Here is a 24,163-nt window from a genome sequence, read left to right as displayed (position 1 = left end):
GCTGGAAAATCTCAGTGGGTCTGGCAGCATCTGTAAGGAGAGTGGGGCTGGATGAGTTGCGCTTGTCTTCTACGCTGTTACCATTCTGAACAAGAGAAACATCTGTCACTCTGAGAAAAACTGCTCGTAGAATGTGAAGGGAAGAAATGTTGCAGAGAAATGAATTCTATTTAAATTGACATTGAAAGTCTCTAACACAGCCACATTTCATTTGTCAAATCTTACGATCAGCACCTTAGGCAAGAACGCTTGCCCCGATTAAAATTCTCAACCTTGTTTTCAAATCCCTTTCCGTCTCATTCTAATCACCTGATCTACTTCTGGCACCTTGAGCATCCCTGGTTTTAATCCTTCCGCCATTGGCAGTCATAGCTTGAGCTACCAGAGTCTTGGGAAATTCTCTCCATAAACCTCTCATCTTTCTACCACTTGCCAACACCCAGGACAAAGCAGCCTCTTGATTGGCATCTCATTCACCATCTTCAACATTCACTCCCTCCACCACCAATGCTCAGTGGCAGCCGTGTGTACCATCTGCAAGATTCATTGCAGCAACTCAGTAAGACTCCTACAACAGCATCTTCCAGACCCGTGATCTCTACATTCTGAAGGACAAAGGCAGCAGATATTGGGGAACACCACAACCTGGAGGTTCCCCTCCAAGCCACTTGGAATATATTGCCGATCCTTCACTGTCACTGGCAATAAGGAATGAATATTGGGTTAACTAGTGACACCCCATAACTGAATGACAGTCCAAAGATGTGCAGGTTAGGTTGATTGGCCAGGTTAAAAAATTGCCCCTTAGAGTCCTGAGATGTGTAGGTTAGAGGGATTAGCGGGTAAAATATGTGGGGGTAGGGCCTGGGTGGGATTGTGGTCGGTGCAGACTCGATGGGCCGAATGGCCTCCTTCTGCACTGTAGGGTTTCTATGATTTCTCTATGAATGAATTCAAATTATATTCTCAGGACTTAACCAGTGGAATGCCTCACTTCCCTCTTATGATCTATAAAATTTCAAATCTAATTACTTCTGATCACGATTGTTTGATTTATTATTTTTTGTTCTACTCGTTTTAACCCAATACAGCACAGAAGGGAGCTGTTTGACACAGTGTTTTCCTGCTGCTGCTTTGAAGGAGTTAGTTGTTCCTCTTCCTTTGCTCTATCCCATAACCACACACATTTGCTCTTCAAATATTTGTCCAATTCCCTTTTTGGAAATGATTATTGAATCTGCTTTCAGCTCCCTTTCAGGCAGTGCCTTCTACTGCAGCTTTTCCCAATCGTTTCAATCCACGGAACCCCCAGTGCCGTCCCAACTGCATCAGGGAACCCCAAACATTTGCAATGTCGGTGCCCCTTTTTTATTTGCCATGTAATAGTTTCAAACACAAAAATCAAATGTAAACAGATCTTTTCTTGCTATATCTCTGCATTTATTAGGAAGAGGCACAGTCACAAATATATTGGCCAGCCACATCTCCTCCTCACGTCAACCCCTGGCCAAGCCACCCTCCCACAGCCCCTTAACTCCTGGATGTAAACCTACTTTAGGATTGGGTCATCCAAAAAGTTCTCTGATTTAAAAAAAAATATTTTTAATGGGAGGAGTGTTGCTGGAAAGCTAATACTCATATCAGGCACATTCTCCCCTCCCACACTCCCCGCCCTCCCACTCTCCCCTCCCTCCCGCTCTCCCCTCCCTCCCGCTCTCCACTCCCTCCCGCTCTCCACTCCCTCCCGCTCTCCCTCCCTCCCGCTCTCCCCTCCCTCCCGCTCTCCCCTCCCTCCCGCTCTCCCCTCCCTCCCGCTCTCCCCTCCCTCCCGCTCTCCCCTCCCTCCCGCTCTCCCCTCCCTCCCGCTCTCCCCTCCCTCCCGCTCTCCCCTCCCTCCCGCTCTCCCCTCCCTCCCGCTCTCCCCTCCCTCCCGCTCTCCCCTCCCTCCCGCTCTCCCCTCCCTCCCGCTCTCCCCTCCCTCCCGCTCTCCCCTCCCTCCCGCTCTCCCCTCCCTCCCGCTCTCCCCTCCCTCCCGCTCTCCCCTCCCTCCCGCTCTCCCCTCCCTCCCGCTCTCCCCTCCCTCCCGCTCTCCCCTCCCTCCCGCTCTCCCCTCCCTCCCGCTCTCCCCTCCCTCCCGCTCTCCCCTCCCTCCCGCTCTCCCCTCCCTCCCGCTCTCCCCTCCCTCCCGCTCTCCCCTCCCTCCCGCTCTCCCCTCCCTCCCGCTCTCCCCTCCCTCCCGCTCTCCCCTCCCTCCCGCCCTCCCCTCCCTCCCGCCCTCCCCTCCCTCCCGCCCTCCCCTCCCTCCCGCCCTCCCCTCCCTCCCTCCCTCCCACCCCTCCTGCCCTCCCTCCCTCCCGCCCTCCCCTCCCTCCCTCCCGCCCTCCCCTCCCTCCCCTCCCTCCCCTCCCTCCCCCCCCGCCCTCCCCTCCCTCCCCCCCCGCCCTCCCCCGCCCGCCCTCCCCCCCCCCCCCCGCCCTCCCCGCCCTCCCGCACATCTCCCCTCCCTCCCGCCCTCCCGCACATCTCCCCGCCCTCCCGCACATCTCCTCTCCCTCCCTCCCTCACATCTCCTCTCCCTCCCTCCCTCACATCTCCTCTCCCTCCCTCACATCTCCTCTCCCTCCCTCACATCTCCTCTCCCTCCCTCCCTCACATCTCCCCTCCCTCCCTCCCTCCCTCCCTCACATCTCCCCTCCCTCCTCCCTCACATCTCCCCTCCCTCCTCCCTCACATCTCCCCTCCCTCCTCCCTCACATCTCCCCTCCCTCCTCCCTCACATCTCCCCTCCCTCCTCCCTCACATCTCCCCTCCCTCCTCCCTCACACCTCCCCTCCCTCACACCTCCCCTCCCTCACACCTCCCCTCCCTCCTCCCTCACACCTCCCCTCCCTCCTCACTCACACCTCCCCTCCCTCCTCCCTCACACCTCCCTTCCCTCCTCCCTCACACCTCCCTTCCCTCCTCCCTCACACCTCCCCTCCCTCCACCCTCACACCTCCCCTCCCTCCACCCTCACACCTCCCCTCCCTCCACCCTCACACCTCCCCTCCCTCCTCTGAGGGAGTGCCGCGCCGTCAGAGGTGCCGGTAGGGAGGGAGTGCCGCACTGTCAATGTTGGTAAAGGCATATGGTATGCTTGCCTTTATAGGACGGGGTATAGAGTATAAAAGCTGGAGTCTGATGATGCAGCTGTATAGAACGCTGGTTAGGCCGCATTTGGAGTACTGCGTCCAGTTCTGGTCGCCGCACTACCAGAAGGACGTGGAGGCATTGGAGAGAGTGCAGAGAAGGTTTACCAGGATGTTGCCTGGTATGGAGGGTCTTAGCTATGAGGAGAGATTGGGTAGACTGGGGTTGTTCTCCTTGGAAAGACGGAGAATGAGGGGAGATCTAATAGAGGTATACAAGATTATGAAGGGTATAGATAGGGTGAACAGTGGGAAGCTTTTTCCCAGGTCGGAGGTGACGATCACGAGGGGTCACGGGCTCAAGCTGAGAGGGGCGAAGTATAACTCAGACATCAGAGGGACATTTTTTACACAGAGGGTGGTGGGGGCCTGGAATGCGCTGCCAAGTAGGGTGGTGGAGGCAGGCACGCTGACATCGTTTAAGACTTACCTGGATAGTCACATGAGCAGCCTGGGAATGGAGGGATACAAACGATTGGTCTAGTTGGACCAAGGAGCGGCACAGGCTTGGAGGGCCGAAGGGCCTGTTTCCTGTGCTGTACTGTTCTTTGTTCTTTGTTGGTCCTTCAACCAACACAAATGAATAAGACTATCTTGTGACTGTTATACGATCATTCTGTGCAATGTATCTGCACAGCATTGACTATACATAGAGCCCTTATCGACACGTGAGAATTCCCACCTTTCCCTATTGCAATATTTCCCACTCTCCCCACACTCTGTAATCATTGTTTCTAGCTGTTCCCTGCTGCCTGACCCTCTCACTTTCCTCATGTTTAAGGTGATGATGTTTCTTTCCAACGTGTCTTTCTGACAGGGGAGGTTGTGGGTTTGGAAGGTGCTGTCTTGCCGAGTTGCTGGTACACGGCTGTCAGTGTGGGCTGGTGCTGGCAATGAAGTGGGTTTAGTGGAGGGGACTAATTGAGAATGGGAAGATTGAGTCTGCACCATCCGTGGCAGTGTGACTCAGTTCACTTTGGATCCTTGCTTGGGCAGGGCTCTCACCCACCTGCTGAAAGCCTCTTGTCTCCCCTTCTCGGGAAGGCAGCCAAAGAGAGTGACAATCAGGCTCTTACCCGAGCAGCAGACCCTCCCCAGAGTCCATGGGGCTGAGATTCTCCACCTGAGAGCTATGCACAATTAAAGGCTGGCAGTGTGCTTAGCTGGGCAGTGCCTTCGGGGATTACCAAGGGGCCCATTCCACAGGTGAGTGACACTGGGAGGGGATCTAAGAGTCTTCTCATCCTGGATTTAATCAAAGCAGAGGTGGGAAGATGGTACGGTCCCCACCTGCTGATTAAAAGCCCCCTGCCACCAAACCTGCCTCAGAGGAGGGATTAAATTGCACCTCCTATCTGGCTGAGTATATTTACATTTATTCCAAACAATCAGTTCTGGGGTGTCCTCCAATACGTGATGTTTAGCCAGGAAATAGGAGGCTTTGTTTAGTTTTTCAGTCAGTAATTACTGTCCACTGACCTCTGTGAATGGTCTAACCTGCGGCTGTTGCCAGGGTAACACTGTTTCTCTTCTCTCTTTCAGTTTAACATAAAGTCTGAGGTGTGGACCCAGCCTGTTAGAGAGAATGCGTTGATCATCTATCTCTACGGAATGGACGAGGGAGAAAGAGCACTCTGCTCTGAACTGATGGATAATTCTTTCTGGAATTTACTCACATTGCTCATAATTGATTAATCTCCCACACCCTGAGGGAAATCTGTTGTGTAAGAAACACGGTGATAAAATTGTCTGGGTTGATTAAACAGACCAGACAGCTTATCAATAAATGCTTGATTTTTAAGGACTTGTTGGTCATTCTTCAGAGTTCGATTTCTTTCTGAAATTCTGGGAGTGAGCAGGGGTAAAGTCCTGTGAATGGTGGAGAGAATAGGTCACTAACTGACTCATAAAATCCAAATGTTTGTTACAGTCCCTTCCGGAATATTCTTGTGGGCTACCATGTTCAAATCACCTAACGTATGCTTCATCACAGTTTCTTCATTGTACAAACCAGCTGACTGGCCTTGTATTTCTTGTTTAGAAAACTGCTGTATGTCTGAGTCTTATTACTCTGAAAACAGTAGAACATTTGCCAAGCCCGTTGCCACACACACTGACTCTCACTGGGGTACGGGTCCCACACACACTGACTCTCACTGGGGTACGGGTCCCACACACACTGACTCTCACTGGGGTACGGGTCCCACGTGCACTGACTCTCACTGGGGTACGGGTCCCACACACGCTGACTCTCACTGGGGTACGGGTCCCACACACACTGACTCTCACTGGGGTACGGGTTCCACACACACTGACTCTCACTGGGGTACGGGTCCCACACACACTGACTCTCAATGGGGTACGGGTCCCACATGCACTGACTCTCACTGGGATACGGGTCCCACACACACTGACTCTCACTGGGATACGGGCCCCACACACACTGACTCTCACTGGGATACGGGTCCCACACACACTGACTCTCACTGGGGTACGGGTCCCACACACGCTGACTCTCAATGGGGTACGGGTCCCACATGCACTGACTCTCACTGGGATACGGGTCCCACACACACTGACTCTCACTGGGGTACGGGTCCCACACACACTGACTCTCACTGGGGTACAGGTTTCACACACACTGACTCTCACTGGGATACGGGTTCCACACACACTGACTCTCACTGAGGTACGGGTCCCACGTGCACTGACTCTCACTGGGGTACGGGTCCCACGTGCACTGACTCTCACTGGGGTACAGGTTCCACACACACTGACTCACTGGCGTACAGGTTGTACATATGTTGGTGACTCCCAAAGTTGGTGCTCCAGAAATGCTGAGAATGAACAGGTGAGTGAAGAAATAGTGAAAGGATAAAGAGAAAATTCAGAAGGATGTGAATCAGAGCGAGGGACGGCAGAGAGAGAGTTGTTTTTCGGTTACACCCAGCAGGGTAACAATTAACATTTTGAATTTTCTTTGATGTGGATGAAGAGATTTTTCCGTTTCAAACTCAATCAATTTATTAACGCTTGTTGTCAATTTCACAGGAATTTTTCAAAAGGAAAGATGATTTTTTATTTATAACTCTGGAATTATTCATGCAGAAATTAAATTTGCAGCAACTTTGCATTTTCTGGTTCTTTAAACCTTGCTTTTTAAAAGAAAAATGTGATATTTCTTCAGTGGCTTACATGGAGCACAGAATCTAAAGCTGGAGAGATGAGGCATCTCTGGAGACTGTATATAGATTGGGAAACACGAGGTTTGGCCTCAGCGATTCTAATGCAGCTTGCTTCCTTTGTTGGTTTTCTTGTCTTTCTGGCTCCACCTGCTCTGAGCAGTCACTGCCTCGAGAAGGTGATGGTGAGCTGTAGCCTTAAACTGCTGCAGGCCATGCGGTGTAGGTACACCCATGATGCTGTTAGAGAGTTCAAGGATTCTGACCCAGCGACTGAAGGAACGATGATTTTTTAACTGGTCGGTGCAACATCGTGGGCCGAAGGGCCTGTTCTGCGCTGTAATGTTCTATGATTATATTTCCAAGTCAGGGTTGGGAGGGTAACTTGCAGATAGTTATGTTCCTATTCATCTGCTGCCCTTGTCCTCCTAGGTTTCAGAGATCTGCTGAAAAACCCTTGGAGTTACTGTAATGCATCTTGTAAATGTGATTTATTATTGTCACATCTATTAACATAGTGAAAAATATTGATTCTTGCGCGTTAGACAAAACATACCATTCATAGAGAAGGAAATGAGAGAGTGCATTTCTCATGTATAGCTAGGGTGCAGAGAAAGATCAACTGAATGCAAGGTAAGTCCATTCAAAAGTCTGACAGCAGTAGGGAAGAAGCTGTTTTTGAGTCGGTTAGTAGCGACCTCAGACTTTGGTATCTTTTCCCCGATGGAAGAAGGTGAAAGAGAGAATGTCCGGGGTGTGTGGGGTCCTTGATTGTGTTGGCGTCTTTGCTGAGGCAGTGGGAAATGTACACAGAGTCAATGGATGGGAGGCTGGTTTGCGTGATGGATTGGGCTACATTCACGAGCCATACCAAGCTGTGATGCAACCAGAATGTTTTCCATGGTGCATCTGTAAAAGTTGGTGAAAGTCGTAGCTGGTGGTTAACACTGACCACAGACCAATGTTGAGGATTCAGCAATGGTAATGTCATTGAACATCAATGGTACACGCAGCTGCCACTGTGCATTGGTGGTGGAGGGAGTGAATGTTTACGGTAATGGATGGGTGCCAATCAAGCGGGCTGCTTTGTCCTGGATGGTGATGAGCTTCTTGTGTTGTGTGAGCCACACTCATGCAGACTGGTCCAGTTCAGTTTGTGGCCAGTGTTAACCGCCAAGATGTTGAGGATTCAGTGCTGGTAATGCCATTGAACATCAAGGGGAAATGGTTGGATCCCACTTGTTGGAGATGGCCATTGCCCAGCATTTGTGTGGTGCAAATGTGACTTGCCAACTATCAACCCAAGTCAGAATGTTGTCCAGGTCTTGCTGCATTTGGGTGTGGGTTGCTTCAGTATCTGAGGACTCGCAAATTGTGCTAAACAGTGCAGTCATCAGCGAACATCTCTGGCCTTAAGGTCATTGAAGCAACTAAGGATGGTTGGGTCTAGGACACTACCCTCAATGATGGACTGAGATGATTGACCTCCAACCACCACAACCATCTTCCTTTGTGCCGGGTGTGACTCCAGCCAGCGGAGAGTTTTCTCCCACTGAAATATTATCAGGGCCCTTTGCCTTTGCAGTATCCAGTGCCTCCAACCGTTTCCTGATATTACGTGGAGCGAATCGAATTGGATGAAGACTGGCATCCGTGATACTGAGGAACCCCTGGAGGCCGATTCAGTCTAAAGATTGTTGCAAATGCTTTAACCTTGTCTCCTGCTGCTGATGAACTTCAGGTGGCTGGTGGAGAGGGGGGCTATGGACTCCGGGGTGACAAGGATCGGGGATGTGCTGGATGAGCCCCCACGTGCTGGCTGAGTGCGCGGGGGTGTCCGTCCGGCGCGCAGCCAAAGCCATCCAAGACCTTAGGACGGTTGTGCTTGGCCCCGAAAGTGCACGCGATCTCGAGGCAGCGCATGCGTGCGGGGGGGATCCTGCCCGAGCGTTCCCCTGCTCAGACGGAATTCCACATTGGCCCAAAGCCTCAACCCCCCTCCTCGGGTCAGGTGCCCCACAGCATGAGCGGCCTCGCGGAAATGTCCTCCGTGCCTTTTTCTACCGCGCGGAGGTGTTCCCTGTGCGGGCTGCTGCTGCACACCTTCCACTACCGTGTCCTCGCCTGTCGCCCGGATACACCTTGGCGGGCCTTGTTGCCATCGGGCGGCGGAGGTCCCTCTACGGAGGGATCTCCCCCAATTACATCGGGGACCTGGGGTGGAGGGTGATGCATGCAGCAGTTCCGCACAATCGTAGGATTCACTGGTTCACAGGCTCCGAAGATTGCCCCTTCTGTGGCCTTGTGGAGTCCGTGGACCATGTCTATGTTTTGTGTCTTAGGCTGCACTCCCTTTTTGTTTTCCTCAAAAACCTTTTATTGATACGTGGATAATTGGAACACATTCTGGGGAAGGTGGGACCTGTACAAACAGGACGGTTTGCACCTGAACCAGAGGGGCACCAATATCCTGGGAGGGAAATTTGATACGGCTCTTTAGGGGGGTTTAAACTAATTTGTCAGGGGAGTGGGAAAAGGAGTTGTAGTCCAGAAGTCAGTGTTGAGGGTGGTGAGGTATTGGGGAAGGTATCAGGGTCAAGGGTGGGTACCGGTTGACAGGAAGGTGGGTTGAAGTGTGTCTACTTCAATGCAAGGAGCATCCGGAACAAGGTAGATGAACTTGGGGCGTGGATTGGTACTTGGGACTACGATGTTGTGGCCATTACGGAGACGTGGGTAAAACAAGGACAGGAATGGTTGTTGGACGTTCCGGGGTATAGATGTTTCACTAAGTGTAGGGAAGCTGGTAAAAGAGGTGGAGGAGTAGCATTGTTAATCAAGGATAGTTTAACAGCTGCGGAACGGCAATTCGAGGGGGATCTGCACACTGAGGTAATATGGGCTGAGGTTAGAAATAGGAAAGGAGCGGTCAAGTTGTTAGGAGTTTACGATAGGCCCCCAAATAGTAATAGAGATGTGGAGGAAGAAATTGCTAAGCAGATTATGGATATGTGTGGGGGTCACAGGGTAGTTGTCATGGGGGACTGTAACTTTCCAAATATTGATTGGAACCTTTGTAGGTCAAATAGTTCGGATGGGGCAGTTTTTGTGCAGTGTGTGCAGGAGGGTTTCCTGACACAATATGTGGATAGGCCGACAAGAGGCGAGGCCACATTGGATTTGGTACTGGGAAATGAACCGGGCCAAGTGTTAGATTTGGTTGTGGGAGAGCACTTTGGAGATAGTGACCACAATTCGGTGTCTTTTGTTATTGCAATGGAGAGGGATAGGGCCGTACGGCAGGGCAAGGTTTACAATTGGGGGAGAGGTAATTATGATGCGATTAGGCAAGAATTAGGGGGCATAAGTTGGGAACAGAAACTGTCAGAGAAAGGAACTAATGAAAAGTGGAACTTTTTCAAGGAACAAATACTGGGTGTCCTTGATAGATAGGTATGTCCCTGTCAGGCAGGGAGGAAATGGCCGAGTGAGGGAACCATGGTTCACGAAAGAGGTGGAATGTCTTATGAAAAGGAAGAGGGAAGCTTATGTAGGGATGAGGAAACAAGGTTCAGATGGCTCGATTGAGGGTTACAAGTTAGCAAGGAACGAGCTGAAAAAGGGGCTTAGGAGAGCTAGGAGGGGACATGAGAAGTCCTTGGCGGGTCGGATCAAGGAAAACCCCAAGGCTTTTTACTCTTATGTGAGGAATAAAAGAATGACCAGGGTGAGGTTAGGGGCGGTCAAGGACAGTAGTGGGAACTTGTGTATGGAGTCAGTAGAGATAGGCGAGGTGATGAATGAATACTTTACTTCAGTGTTCACCAAGGAGAGGGGCCATGTTTTTGAGGAAGAGAAGGTGTTACAGGCTAATAAGCTGGAGGAAATAGATGTTCGGACGGAGGATGTCCTGGCAGTTTTGAATAAACTGAAGGTCGATAAGTCCCCTGGGCCTGATGAAATATATCCTAGGATTCTTTGGGAGGCAAGGAATGAGATTGCAGAGTCTTTGGCTTTGATCTTTGGGTCCTCGCTGTCCTCGGGGATGGTGCCAGAGGACTGGAGAATGGCGAATGTTGTTCCTCTGTTTAAGAAAGGGAATAGAAATGACCCTGGTAATTATAGACCGGTTAGTCTTACTTCGGTGGTTGGTAAATTGATGGAAAAGGTCCTTAGGGATGGGATTGACGACCATTTAGAAAGATGTGGATTAATCCGGGATAGTCAGCATGGATTCGTGAAGGGCAAGTCGTGCCTCACAAATTTGATTGAATTTTTTGAGGAGGTAACTAAGTGTGTTGATGAAGGTAGGGCAGTTGATGTCATATACATGGATTTTAGTAAGGCTTTGATAAGGTCCCCCATGGTCGGCTTATGTTGAAAGTGAGGAGGTGTGGGATAGAGGGAAAGTTGGCAGATTGGATAGGTAATTGGCTATCTGATCGAAGACAGAGGGTGGTGGTGGATGGAAAATTTTCGGATTGGAGGCAGGTTGCTAGCGGAGTGCCACAGGGATCAGTGCTTGGTCCTCTGCTCTTTGTGATTTTTATTAATGACTTAGAGGAGGGGGCTGAAGGGTGGATCAGTAAATTTGCTGATGACACCAAGATTGGTGGAGTAGTGGATGAGGTGGAGGGCTGTTGTAGGCTGCAAAGAGACATAGATAGGATGCAAAGCTGGGCTGAAAAATGGCAAATGGAGTTTAACCCTGATAAATGTGAGGTGATTCATGTTGGTAGGACTAATTTAAATGTGGATTACAGGGTCAAAGGTAGGGTTCTGAAGACGGTGGAGGAACAGAGAGATCTTGGGGTCCATATCCACAGATCTCTAAAGGTTGCCACTCAAGTGGATAGAACTGTGAAGAAGGCCTATAGTGTGTTAGCTTTTATTAACAGGGGGTTGGAGTTTAAGAGCCGTGGGGTTCTGCTGCAACTGTACAGGACCTTGGTGAGACCACATTTGGAATATTGTGTGCAGTTCTGGTCACCTCACTATAAGAAGGATGTGGGAGCGCTGGAAAGAGTGCAGAGGAGATTTACCAGGATGCTGCCTGGTTTGGAGGGTAGGTCTTATGAGGAAAGGTTGAGGGAGCTAGGGCTGTTCTCTCTGGAGCGGAGGAGGCTGAGGGGAGACTTAATAGAGGTTTATAAAATGATGAAGGGGATAGATAAAGTGAATGTTCAAAGACTATTTCCTCGGGTGGATGGAGCTATTACAAGGGGGCATAACTATAGGGTTCATGGTGGGAGATATAGGAAGGATATCAGAGGTAGGTTCTTTACGCAGAGAGTGGTTGGGGTGTGGAATGGACTGCCTGCAGTGATAGTGGAGTCAGACACTTTAGGAACATTTAAGCGGTTATTGGATAGGCACATGGAGCGCACCAGGATGATAGGGAGTGGGATAGCTTGATCTTGGTTTCAGATAAAGCTCGGCACAACATCGTGGGCCGAAGGTCCTGTTCTGTGCTGTACTGTTCTATATTCTATGATGTTCTGTTTGCACTTCAGTCCCACGCTCCTGATCTACGGACACCTGGTGCGGAGAGGGGCGGGTTGGGATGGCGACCACCTCGTGAACCTGCTCCTGGGCCTGGCGAAACGCGCCATTTACAGGTCCAGGCAGCGGGCGATCGAGGGGGCCGTCCATCCTGACTGTCTGCCCCTCTACCGTGGCTACGTTCGCGGCCAGGTGTCCCTGGAGAGGGAGCATGCGGTGTCCACGGGCACGGTTGACACCCTCCGCGCCTGTTGGGCACCGCAGGAGTTGGAGTGCATTATCGACCCTAATAATCACATTATGATTTGATGTTTTTAAGTTTCCTTTGTACCTTGATTTTTGTTCGGGCTGTTCCCCCTCCTTTTGGGGAGCTGCCCCTTTTACTTTGTCTTGATTTAATTTGAGTTTGTTTATTTGGTTTGACCTTAAAAGAGGCCTGCTGCTGATGGCCCACTGCACCTCATGGATGCCCAGTTTTGAGTTGCTCGATCTGTTCAAAGTTCACCATTTAGCACAGTGATAGTTCCACACAACATAATGGAGGGTGTCCTCAATATGAAGATGGGACTTTGTCCGTGGTGTGGTGGTCAAAGAACAAAGAACGTTACAGCACAGGAACAGGCCCTTCAGCCCTCCAAGCTTGCACCGACCATGCTGCCCGACTGAACTAAAACCCCCTACCCTTCCGGGGACCATATCCCTCTATTCCCATCCTATTCATGTACTTGTCAAGACGCCCCTTAAAAGTCACTATCGTATCCGCTTCCACTACCTTCCCCAGCAACAAGTTCCAGGCACCCACTACTCTCTGTGTAAAAGCTCTGCCTCGTACATCTCCTTTAAATCTTGGCCCTCGCGCCTTAAACCTATGCCCCCTAGTAATTGACTCTTCCACCCTGGGATAAAGGCTCTGACTATCCACTCTGTCCATGCCTCTCATAATCTTGTAGACTTCTATCAGATCGCCCCTCAACCTCCGTCGTTCCAGTGAGAACAAATCAAGTTTCTCCAACCTCTCCTCATAGCTAATGCCCTCCATACCAGGCAACATCCTGGTAAATCTTTTCTGTACCCTCTCCAAAGCCTCCACATCCTTCTGGTAGTGTAGCGACCAGAATTGAACACTATATTCCAAATGTGGCCTAACTAAGGTTCTATAATGCTGCAACATGACTTGCCAATTTTTAAACTCAATACCCCGGCCGATGAAGGCAAGCATGCCGTATGCCTTCTTGACTACCTTCTCCACCTGCATTGCCACTTTCAATGACCTGTGTACCTGTACACCCAGATCCCTTTGCCTATCAATACTCTTAAGGGTTCTGCCATTTACTGTATATTTCCTATCTGTATTAGACCTTCCAAAATGCATTACCTCACATTTGTCCGGATTAAACTCCATCTGCCATCTCTCAGCCCAAACCTCCAACTGATCTAAATCCTGCTGTATCCTCCGATGGTCCTCATCGCTATCCGCAAATCCACCAACCTTTGTGTCGTTCGCAAACTTACTTATCAAACCAGTTACATTTTCCTCCAAATCATATATATATATTACAAACAGCAAAAATCCTAGCACTGAGCCCTGAGGAACGCCACTTGTCACAGCCCTCCATTCAGAAACGCATCCTTCCACTGCTACCCTGTCTTCTTTGACCGAGTAAGAAGTTTAACAACACCAGGTTAAAGTCCAACAGGTTTATTTGGTAGCAAAAGCCACACAGGCTTTCGGAGCTCCAAGCCCCTTCTTCAGGTGAGTGGGAATTCTGTTCACAAACAGGGCATATAAAGACACAGACTCAATTTACATGAATAATGGTTGGAATGCGAATACTTGCAGCTAATCAAGTCTTTAAGATACAAACAAAGTGAGTGGAGAGAGCATCAAGACAGGCTAAAAAGATGTGTATTGTCTCCAGACAAGACAGCCAGTGAAACTCTGCAGGTCCAGGCAAGCTGTGGGGGTTACAAATAGTGTGACATGAACCCAATATCCCAGTTGAGGCCGTCCTCGTGTGTGCGGAACTTGGCTATCAGTTTCTGCTCAGCGACTCTGCGCCGTCATGTGTCGTGAAGGCCGCCTTGGAGAACGCTTACCCGAATATCAGAGGCCGAATGCCCGTGACCGCTGAAGTGCTCCCCAACAGGAAGAGAACAGTCTTGCCTGGTGATTGTCGAGCGGTGTTCATTCATCCGTTGTCGCAGCGTCTGCATAGTTTCCCCAATGTACCATGCCTCGGGACATCCTTTCCTGCAGCATATCAGGTAGACAATGTTGGCCGAGTTGCAAGAGTATGACCGTGTAGCTGGTAGATGGTGTTCTCACGTGAGATGATGGCATCTGTGTCGATGATCCGGCACGTCTTGCAGAGGTTGCTGTGGCAGGGTTGTGGTCACTGTTCTCCTGAAGGCTGGGTAGTTTGCTGCGGACAATGGTCTGTTTGAGGTTGTGCGGTTGTTTGAAGGCAAGAAGTAGGGGTGTGGGGATGGCCTTGGCGAGATGTTTGTCTTCATCAATGACATGTTGAAGGCTCCGGAGGAGATGCCGTAGCTTCTCCGCTCCGGGGAAGTACTGGACGACGAAGGGTACTCTGTCCACTGTGTCCCGTGTTTGTCTTCTGAGGAGGTCGGTGCGGTTTTTCGCTGTGGCGCGTTGGAACTGTTGATCAATGAGTCGAGCGCTATATCCTGTTCTTATGAGGGCATCTTTCAGCGTCTGGAGGTATCTGTTGCGATCCTCCTCATCCGAGCAGATCCTGTGTATACGGATGGCTTGTCCGTAGGGGATGGCTTCTTTAACGTGTTTAGGGTGGAAGCTGGAGAAGTGGAGCATCGTGAGGTTATCCGTGAGCTTGCGGTACAGTGAGGTGCTGAGGTGACCGTCCTTAATGGAGATGCGTGTGTCCAAGAATGTAACCGATTCCGGAGAGTAGTCCATGGTGAGTCTGATGGTGGGATGGAACTTGTTGATGTCATCATAGAGTTGTTTCAGTGATTGTTCACCATGAGTCCAAAGGAAGAAAATGTCATCGATGTATCTAGTGTATAGCATCGGTTGAAGGTCCCGTGCGGTGAAGAAGTCTTGTTCGAACCTGTGCATGAAGATGTTGGCATATTGAGGTGCGAATTTGGTCCCCATGGCTGTTCCGTGTGTCTGGATGAAGGACTGGTTGTTGAAGGTGAAGATATTGTGGTCCAGGATGAAGCGGAGGAGTTGTAAAATTGCATCTGGAAACTGGCAGTTGTCGGCGCTGAGCACTGAGGCCGTTGCAGCAATGCCATCGTCATGGGGGATGCTGGTGTAGAGTGCCGAGACATCCATTGTGACGAGGAGTGCTCCTGGTTCAACTGCTCCATGTGTGCCGAGTTTCTGTAGGAAGTCCGTAGTGTCGCGACGAAAGCTGGGGGTTCTTTGTACAATGGGTTTCAGGATGCCCTCGACATAGCCGGAGAGGTTCTCGCACAGGGTCCCATTGCCCGATACGATGGGACGGCCGGGTGTGTTTGCCTTGTGTATCTTCGGGAGGCAGTAGAGATCTCCAACGCGGGGAGTACGTGGGATGAGAGCACGGAGGGTGCTCTGAAGGTCCGGATCGAAGGTCTTGATCAGCGTGTTGAGTTGACGGGTGTGTTCTTTGGTCGGATCTGCAGGTAACTGTCTGTAGTGTTCCTCATTGTTTAGTTGTCGGTACACTTCTTTGCAGTAATCCGTTCTGTTCAATATGACGATGGCCCCTCCTTTGTCTGCTGGTTTGATGACAATGTTGCGGTTGGTCTTGAGCGTGGATGGCGTTGCGTTGTGCTTGGGTGATGTTCGGGGCTGTCTTGTGAATGCGCTGATGAATTTGGTGTTGACGCACCTGACGGCTTGGGCATACATGTCAAGTCGAGGGCAGCAGCCTTCCGGAGGAGTCCAATTCGACTCGTTCCTCTTCGGATGCACTGTGGATCTCTCTGTCGGCTGTTCCGGTTCATTGGCTGTCTCATTGTGTTCGCTGTTGGCCTCTTGGGGTTTGTGGAAGAACTCCCTCAGCCTCATTCGCCTGATGAATTCCTCTGTGTCTGCTGCGAGACTGATGGGGTCTATTTTGGTGGTGAGGCAAAAATTAAGCCCTCGGCTGAGAACTTCGATTTCATCTGGTTGAAGTGTGTAGTCGGACAAGTTGACAATGGACTTCCCTGCAGTGGTACTGTTTTCTACTGTGGTACCGGGGGAGGCTTGGTTGCTGCTGGTGGTGATGCCGAGTTTCTCAAGTTTCCTGTTCTTGGTGTGCATGTAGATGGTGTAGTTCCTTTGTCTCGTCTGCTTGGCAGAGTTTCGCAGCTGGTCTGCATCCTGAGCGCAAGTTGAGGATATGGACTCTATCTTGGTTTCCAGGCTGCGGCGTTTGCTGTAGAGTTGGTGTATGAGGTGGTTGAGGAGTGTGAGAGAGGTGCGACGGCAAAGTGTCTCAGCATAGTCTGTATTATAGGTTGGCCTGAGTGGGTTCATGATCCGTAGTCTTTGACCGAGTCAGTTTTGTATCCACCTTGCCAGCTCACCTCTAATCCCATGCGACTTCACCTTCTGCCCCAGTCTGCCATGAGGGACCTTGTCAAAGGCCTTACTGAAGTCCATGTAGACAATATCCACTGCCCTACCCTCATCAATCATCTTCGTCACTTCCTCAAAAAACTCGATCAAGTTCGTGAGACACGACCTCCCCTTCACAAAACCATGTTGCCTCTCACTAATACGTCCACTTATTTCCAAGTGGGAATAAATCCTGTCTTGAAGAATCCTCTCCAATAATTTCCCGACCACTGATGTAAGGCTCACCGGCCTGTAATTACCTGGATTATTCTTGCTACCCTTCTTAAACAAAGGAACAACTTTGGCTATTCTCCAATCCTCTGGGACTCCAACCAATACTGCTGTGGACAGATGCATCCATGCCAGGCAGGTTGGTGAGCATATCAAGTATGTTTTTCCCTCATTGGTTCCCTCACCACTTGCCAGATTCCCAGTCTAGCAGTTTTTTTTACGCAGAACTTGGTCTGTAGTGGTGCTACAAAGATCCTCTTTGTGATCAACATTGATTCCCATAGTAACCGCACTCACCGAATCCGGATTCCCATAGTAACCGCACTCACCGAATCCAGATTCCCATAGTAACCGCACTCACCGAATCCGGATTCCCATAGTAACCGCACTCACCGAATCCAGATTCCCATAGTAACCGCACTCACCGAATCCGGATTCCCATAGTAACCGTACTCATTAAATCCAGATTCCCATAGTAACAGCACTCACTGAATCCAGATGTCCATACAAGATAGCCAGGGAGGACCTAAAGAGAGAGCTAAGAAGAGCCAGGAGGGGACATGAGAAGTCTTTGGCAGGTAGGATCAAGGAAAACCCTAAAGCTTTCTAGTAGGTATGTCAGGAATAAAGAAATTACTAGGGTAAGATTAGGGCTAGTCAAGGACAGTAGTGGGAAGTTGTGCGTGGAGTCCAAAGAGATAGGAGAGGTGCTAAATGAATATTTTTCATCAGTATTCACACAGGAAAAATACAATGTTGTCGCGGAGAATACTGAGATACAGGCTATTAGACTAGACGGGATTGAGGTTCATAAGGAGGAGGTGTTAGCAATTCTGGAAAGTGTGAAAATAGACAAGTCCCCTGGGCCGGATGGGATTTATCCTAGGATTCTCTGGGAGGGTAGGGAGGAGATCACAGAGCCTTTGATCTTTATGTCGTCATTGTCTACAGGAATAGTGCCAGAAGACTGGAGGATAGCAAATGTTGTCCCCTTGTTCAAGGGGAGTAGAGACAACCCTGGTAATTATAGACCAGTGAGTCTTACATCTGTTGTGGACAAAGTTTTGGAAAGGATTATAAGAGATAGGATTTATAAGCATCTAGAAAGGAATAATTTGATTAGGGATAGTCAACACGGTTTTGTGAAGGGTAGGTTGTGCCTCACAAACCTTATTGAGTTCTTTGAGAAGGTGACCAAAGAGGTGGATGAGGGTAAAGCAGTTGATGTGGCGTATATGGATTTCAGTAAAGCGTTTGACAAGGTTCCCCACGGTAAGCTATTGCAGAAGATACGGACGCATGGGATTGAGGGTGATTTAGCGGTTTGGATCAGAAATTGGCTGCGAGAAGACAGAGGGTAGTGGTTGATGGGAATGTTCATCCTGGAGTTCAGTTACTAGTGGTGTACCGCAAGGATCTGTTTTGGGGCCACTGCTGTTTGTCATTTTTATAAATGACCTGGATGAGGGCATAGAAGGATGGGTAAGTAAATTTGCGGATGACACTAAAGTCGGTGGAGTTGTAGACAGTGCGGAGGGAAGTGGCAGGTTACAGAGGGACATAGATAAGCTGCAGTGCTGGGCTGAGAGGTGGCAAATGGAGTTCAATGTGGAAAAGTGTGAGGTGATTCACTTTGGAAGGAGTAACAGGATTACAGAGTACTGGGCTAATGGTAAGATACTTGGTCGTGTGGATGAGCAGAGAGATCTTGGTGTCCATGTGCATAGATCCCTGAAAGTTGGCACCCAGGTTGATAGGGTTGTTAAGGCGTACGGTGTGTTAGCTTTTATTGGTAGAGGGATTGAGTTTCGGAGCCAGGAGGTCATGTTGCAACTGTACAAAACTCTGGTGCGGCCGCACTTGGAGTATTGCGTACAGTTCTGGTCGCCCCATTATAGGAAGGATGTGGAAGCATTGGAAAGGGTGCAGAGGAGATTTACCAGGATGTTGCCTGGTATGGTGGGAAGGTCTTATGAGGAAACGCTGAGGGACTTGAGATTGTTTTCATTAGAGAGAAGGTTAAGAGGTGACTTAATAGAGGCATACAAGATGATCAGAGGATTAGGTAGGGTGGACAGTGAGAACTTTTTTCCTCAGATGGTGATGGCTAGCATGAGGGGACATAGTTTTAAATTGAGGGGTGATAGATATAGGACAGATGTCAGAGGTAGGTTCTTCACTCAGAGAGTAGTAAGGGCGTGGAATGCCCTGCCTGCAGCAGTAGTGGACTCGTCAACATTAAGGGCATTTAAATGGCCAATGGATAAAAATATGGATGATATTGGAATAGTGTAGGTTAGAGGGGCTTTAGATTGGTTTCACTGGTCAGCGCAACATCGAGGGCCGAAGGGCCTGTACTGCGCTGTAATGTTCTATGTTCATAGTAACAGCACTCACCGAATCCGGATTCCCATAGTAACCACACTCACTGAATCCAGATGTCCATAGTAACCGCACTCATTAAATCCGGATTCCCATAGTAACAGCACTGGCTGAATCCAGATGCCCATAGTAACCGCACTTACTGAATCCAGATGCCCATAGTAACCGCACTGAATCCAGATTTCCATGGTAACCACAATCACTGAATCCAGATTCCCATAGTAACCACAATCATTGAATCCAGATTCCCATAGTAACCGCACTCACAGAACTTGTTTATTCTTATTTGGCACAAGAGTGGTAGAGGGACTGTGGCCAAACCATAGCTTACAAGGGAAATTAATGATATTATTATATTCAAAGAACAAGCATACAAATTGGCAAGAAAAAGCAATAGACCTCAGCATTGGGAGCAGTTTAAAATTCAGCAAAGGAGGACCAAGGGATTGATTCAGGGGAAAATAGAGTATGAAAGTAAACTACCGGGGAACATAAAAACTGACTGTCAGTTCTATATGTATGTAAAGAGAAAAAGATTGACAAAAACAAATGTAGGCCCCTAACAGTCATAGAGGTTTACAGCATGGAAACAGGCCCTTCGGCCCAACTTGTCCATGCCGCCCTTTTTTTTAAAAAACCCCTAAGCTAATCCCAATTGCCAGCATTTGGCCATTATCCCTCTATACCCATCGTACCCATGTAACTATCTAAATGCTTTTTAAAAGACAAAATTGTACCCGCCTCTACTGCTACCTCTGGCAGCTTGTTCCAGACACTCACTACCCACTGTGTGGAAAAAATTGCTCCTCTGGACACTTTTGTATCTCTCCCCTCTCACCTTAAACCTACGCCCTCTAGTTTTAGATTCCCCAAACTTTGGGAAAAGATATTGACTATCTAGCTGATCTGTGCCCCTCATTATTTTATAGACCTCTATAAGGTCACACCTCAGCCTCCTACGCTCCAGAGAAAAAAGTCCCAGTCTATCCAGCCTCTCCTTATAACTCAAACCATCAAGTCCTGGTCGCATCCCAGTAAATCTCTTCTGCACTCTTTCTAATTTAATAATATCCTTTCTATAATAGGGTGACCAGAATTGCATACAGTATTCCAAGTGTGGCCTTACCAATGTCTTGTACAACTTCAACAAGACATTCCAACTCCTGTATTCAATGTTCTGACCGATGAAACCAAGCATGCCGAATGCCTTCTTCACCACTCTGTCCACCTGTGACTCCATTTTCAAGGAGCTATGAACATGTACCCCTAGATCGCTTTGTTCTGTAACTCTCCCCAATGCCCTACCATTAAGCGAATAAGTCCTGCCTTGGTTCAATCTACCAAAATGCATCACCTCGCATTTGTCTAAATTAAACTCCATCTGCCATTCGTCGGCCCACTGGCCCAATTGATCAAGATTCCGTTGCAATCCGAGATAACCTTCTTCACTGTCCACTATGCCACCAATCTTAGTGTCATCTGCCAACTTACTAACCATGCCTCCTATATTCTCATCCAAATCATTAATATAAATGACAAATAACAGTGGACCCAGCACTGATCCCTGAGGCACACTGCTGGTCACAGGCCTCCAGTTTGAAAAACAACTCTCTACAACCACCTTCTGGCTTCTGTTAAGAAGCTAATTTTGTATCCATTTAGATACCTCACCCTGGATCCCGTGTGATTTAACCTTATGCAACAACCTACCATGCGGTACCTTGTCAAAGACCTTGCTAAAGTCCATGTAGACAACATCAACTGCACTGCCCTCATCTACCTTCTTGGTTACCCCTTCAAAAAACTCAATCAAATTTGTGAGACATGATTTTCCACTCACAAAGCCAGTAATCAGTCCTTGCGTCTCTAAATGCCTGTAGATTCCGTCTCTCAAAATACCTTCCAACAATTTACCCACCACAGATGTGAGACTCACTGGCCTGTAGTTCCCAGGCTTTTCCCTGCAGCCCTTTGCAGTCAGACCCCCTGCAGTCAGAAACGAGAAATTCATAACGGGGAAGAAATGGATGAGGGGTTAAATTCGTACTTTGCTTCTGTCTTCACAAAGAAAACAAGTTTTAGTGAGGAGCTGAAGGAAACCAGCACTGGAAGAGAAATGGTTTTGTGGAAATTGATGGGATTGAAGGTGGATAAATCTCCAGGTCCTGATAATCTTCATCCCAGAGTACTTAAGGAAGTGGCCCTGGAAATAGTAGATCCATTGGTGGTTATTTTCCAAAATTCTTTGGACTCTGGAATAGTTCCTACTGATTGGAAGGTAGCTAATGTAAACTGCTATTCAAAAAGGGAGGTAGAGAGAAAGCAGAGAACTATAGACCAGTGAGCCTAAATCGGTACTGGGGAAGTTGCTAGAGTCCATTATCAAGGATTTCATAACTCAGTATTTGGAGTGGTATAATCAGACAAAGTCAGCATGGATTTACAAAAGGAAAATCATGCTTAACGAATATATGGAATTCTTTGAGGATGTAACTAGTCGAGTTGACCAAGGAGAAGATCTCACATAGCAGATTACATAAATAAAAGCACAGGAGATTGCGGGAAGTGTTGTCATAAGGAAAGAAAGCTGGATAGCAGACAGGAAGTTAAAAGTTGTAATGAATGGATCTTTTTCTGATTGGCAGGCAGTGGCTAGTGGAGTACCGCAGGGATCTGTGCTAGGACCCCAACTGTTTACATTATAGATTAATGATTTGGACAACGGAACTAAGTGTATTATTTCCAAATTTGTAAATCATACAAAGTTGGGTGGGAGGGTGAGCTGTGAGGAAGATGTAGAGATGCTTCAGCGTGATTTGGACAGGCTAGGTGAGTAGGCATATGCATGGCAGAGATATGCATATGATTCTATGCATAGAATCATAAATGTGAGGTTATCCACTTCAGTAGCAAAAAAATAGGAAGGCAGATTATTTGAATGGATGTAAATTGAGAGAGATGGATACTTGGTGAGACCTTGGTGTCCTCATGCATCAGTCGCTGAAAGTAAGCACGCAGGCACAGTAGGCAGTAAAGGCGGCAAATGTTTTGGTTGGCCTTCATAGTAAGAGAATTTGAGTATAGGAATAGGGATATTTTGCTGCAATTGTATAGGGCGTTGGTGAGGCCACACTTGGAATATTGTGTGCAGTTATGGTGTCCTTGCTACAGTGGGAATACAGCGAAGGTTTATCAGGCTGATTCCTGGGATGGCAGGTCTGTCATACGAGGAGCGACTAAGTTGGTTAGAATTATATTCACTGGAGTTTAGAGTGAGAGGGGATCTCATAAAAACTTATAAAATTCTAACAGGTTTAGACAGGGCAGATTCAGAAAGAATGTTCCCAATGGTGGGGGAGTCCAGAGCTAGGGGTCGTAGTTTGAGAATAAGGCGTAAACCTTTTAGGACTGAGGTGAGGAGAAATTTTTTCACCCAGTGAGTAGTGAATGTGTAGAATTCACTCCCACTGAAAGCAATTGAGGCCAAAACATTCAAGAAATTAGATATAGCTCTGAAGAACTGGTTGTTGAAGGTGAAGACATTGTGGTCCAGGATGAAGCAGATGAGTTGTAAAATTGCATTGGATGTCTCGGCACTCTACACCAGCATCCCCCACGATGATGGCATTGCTGCAACGGCCTCAGTACTCAATGTCGTCAACTGCCAGTTTCCAGATGCAATTTTACAACTCCTCCGCTTCATCCTGGACCACAATGTCTTCACCTTCAACAACCAGTTTTCATCCAGACACACGGAACAGCCATGGGGACCAAATTCGCAGCTCAATATGCCAACTTCTTCACTGCACAGGACCTTCAACCGATGCTATACACTAGATACATCGATGACATTTTCTTCCTTTGGACTCACGGTGAACAATCACTGAAACAACTATATGATGACATCAACAAGTTCCATCCCACCATCAGACTCACCATGGACTACTCTCCGGAATCGGTTGCATTCTTGGACACATGCATCTCCATTAAGGACGGTCACCTCAACACCTCACTGTACCGCAAGCCCACGGATAACCTCACGATGCTCCACTTCTCCAGCTTCCACCCTAAACACGTTAAAGAAGCCATCCCCTATGGACAAGCCCTCCAAATACACAGGATCTGCTTGGATGAGGAGGATCGCAACAGACACCTCCAGACGCTGAAAGATGCCCTCATAAGAACAGGATATGGCGCTTGACTCATTGATCAACAGTTCCGACGCGCCACAGCGAAAAACCGCACCGACCTCCTCAGAAGACAAACACAGGACACAGTGGACAGAGTACCCTTCGTCGTCCAGTACTTCCCCGGAGCGGAGAAGCTACGGCATCTCCTCCGGAGCCTTCAACATGTCATTGATGAAGACGAACATCTCGCCAAGGCCATCCCCACACCCCACTTCTTGCCTTCAAACAACCGCACAGACCATTGTCCGCAGCAAACTACCCAGCCTTCAGGAGAACAGTGACCACGACACCACACAACCCTGCCACAGCAACCTCTGCAAGATGTGCCAGATCATCGACACGGATGCCATCATCTCACGTGAGAACACCATCTACCGGGTACACGGTACCTACTCTTGCAACTCGGCCAACATTGTCTACCTGATACGCTGCAGGAAAGGATAAATCATCATCATAGATACCCTACAGTACAGAAAGAGGCCATTCGGCCCATCGAGTCTGCACCGACCACAATCCCACCCAGGCCCTACCCCCATATCCCTACATATTTTACCCGCTAATCCCTCTAATCTACGCATCCCAGGACACTAAGGGGCAATTTTACCAAAGCCAATCAACCTAACCCGCACATCTTTGGACTGTGGGAGGAAACCGGAGCACCCGGAGGAAACCCACGCAGACACGAGGAGAATGTGCAAACTCCACACAGACAGTGACCCAAGCTGGGAATCGAACCCAGGTCCCTGGAGCTAGGAAGCAGCAGCGCTAACCACTGTGCTACCGTGCCGCCCCTAGGATGCCGCGAGGCATGGTACATTGGGGAAACCATGCAGACGCTACGACAACGGATGAATGAACACCGCTCGACAATCACCAGGCAAGACTGTTCTCTTCCTGTGGGGGAGCACTTCAGCA

General features: G+C 49.0%; 2 protein-coding genes across 2 annotated transcripts in view; one reads left to right on the top strand and one right to left on the bottom strand.

Moving 5' to 3' along the window:
* eif6 (eukaryotic translation initiation factor 6) overlaps positions 1-4,992 on the top strand; it is a 67,362-nt gene extending 62,370 nt beyond the window's left edge. The window contains exon 5 of the mRNA XM_078237007.1: positions 4,731-4,992. Within this exon, the coding sequence (XP_078093133.1) occupies positions 4,731-4,740 (10 nt within the window). The 3' untranslated portion in view covers positions 4,741-4,992. The remainder of the gene's footprint in view (positions 1-4,730) is intronic.
* The window catches only part of LOC144508694 (CMP-N-acetylneuraminate-beta-galactosamide-alpha-2,3-sialyltransferase 2-like), a 556,023-nt gene that overhangs the window by 256,678 nt on the left and 275,182 nt on the right, over positions 1-24,163 (bottom strand). The gene's annotated exons all lie outside the window — the stretch shown is intronic.

The sequence above is a fragment of the Mustelus asterias genome, chromosome 20 (genome assembly GCF_964213995.1).
Source record: "Mustelus asterias chromosome 20, sMusAst1.hap1.1, whole genome shotgun sequence".
NCBI classification, from domain to species: Eukaryota; Metazoa; Chordata; class Chondrichthyes; order Carcharhiniformes; family Triakidae; genus Mustelus; species Mustelus asterias.
Note: the sequence above shows the minus strand (reverse complement) of the source record. Positions and strands in the feature narration are given on the sequence as shown.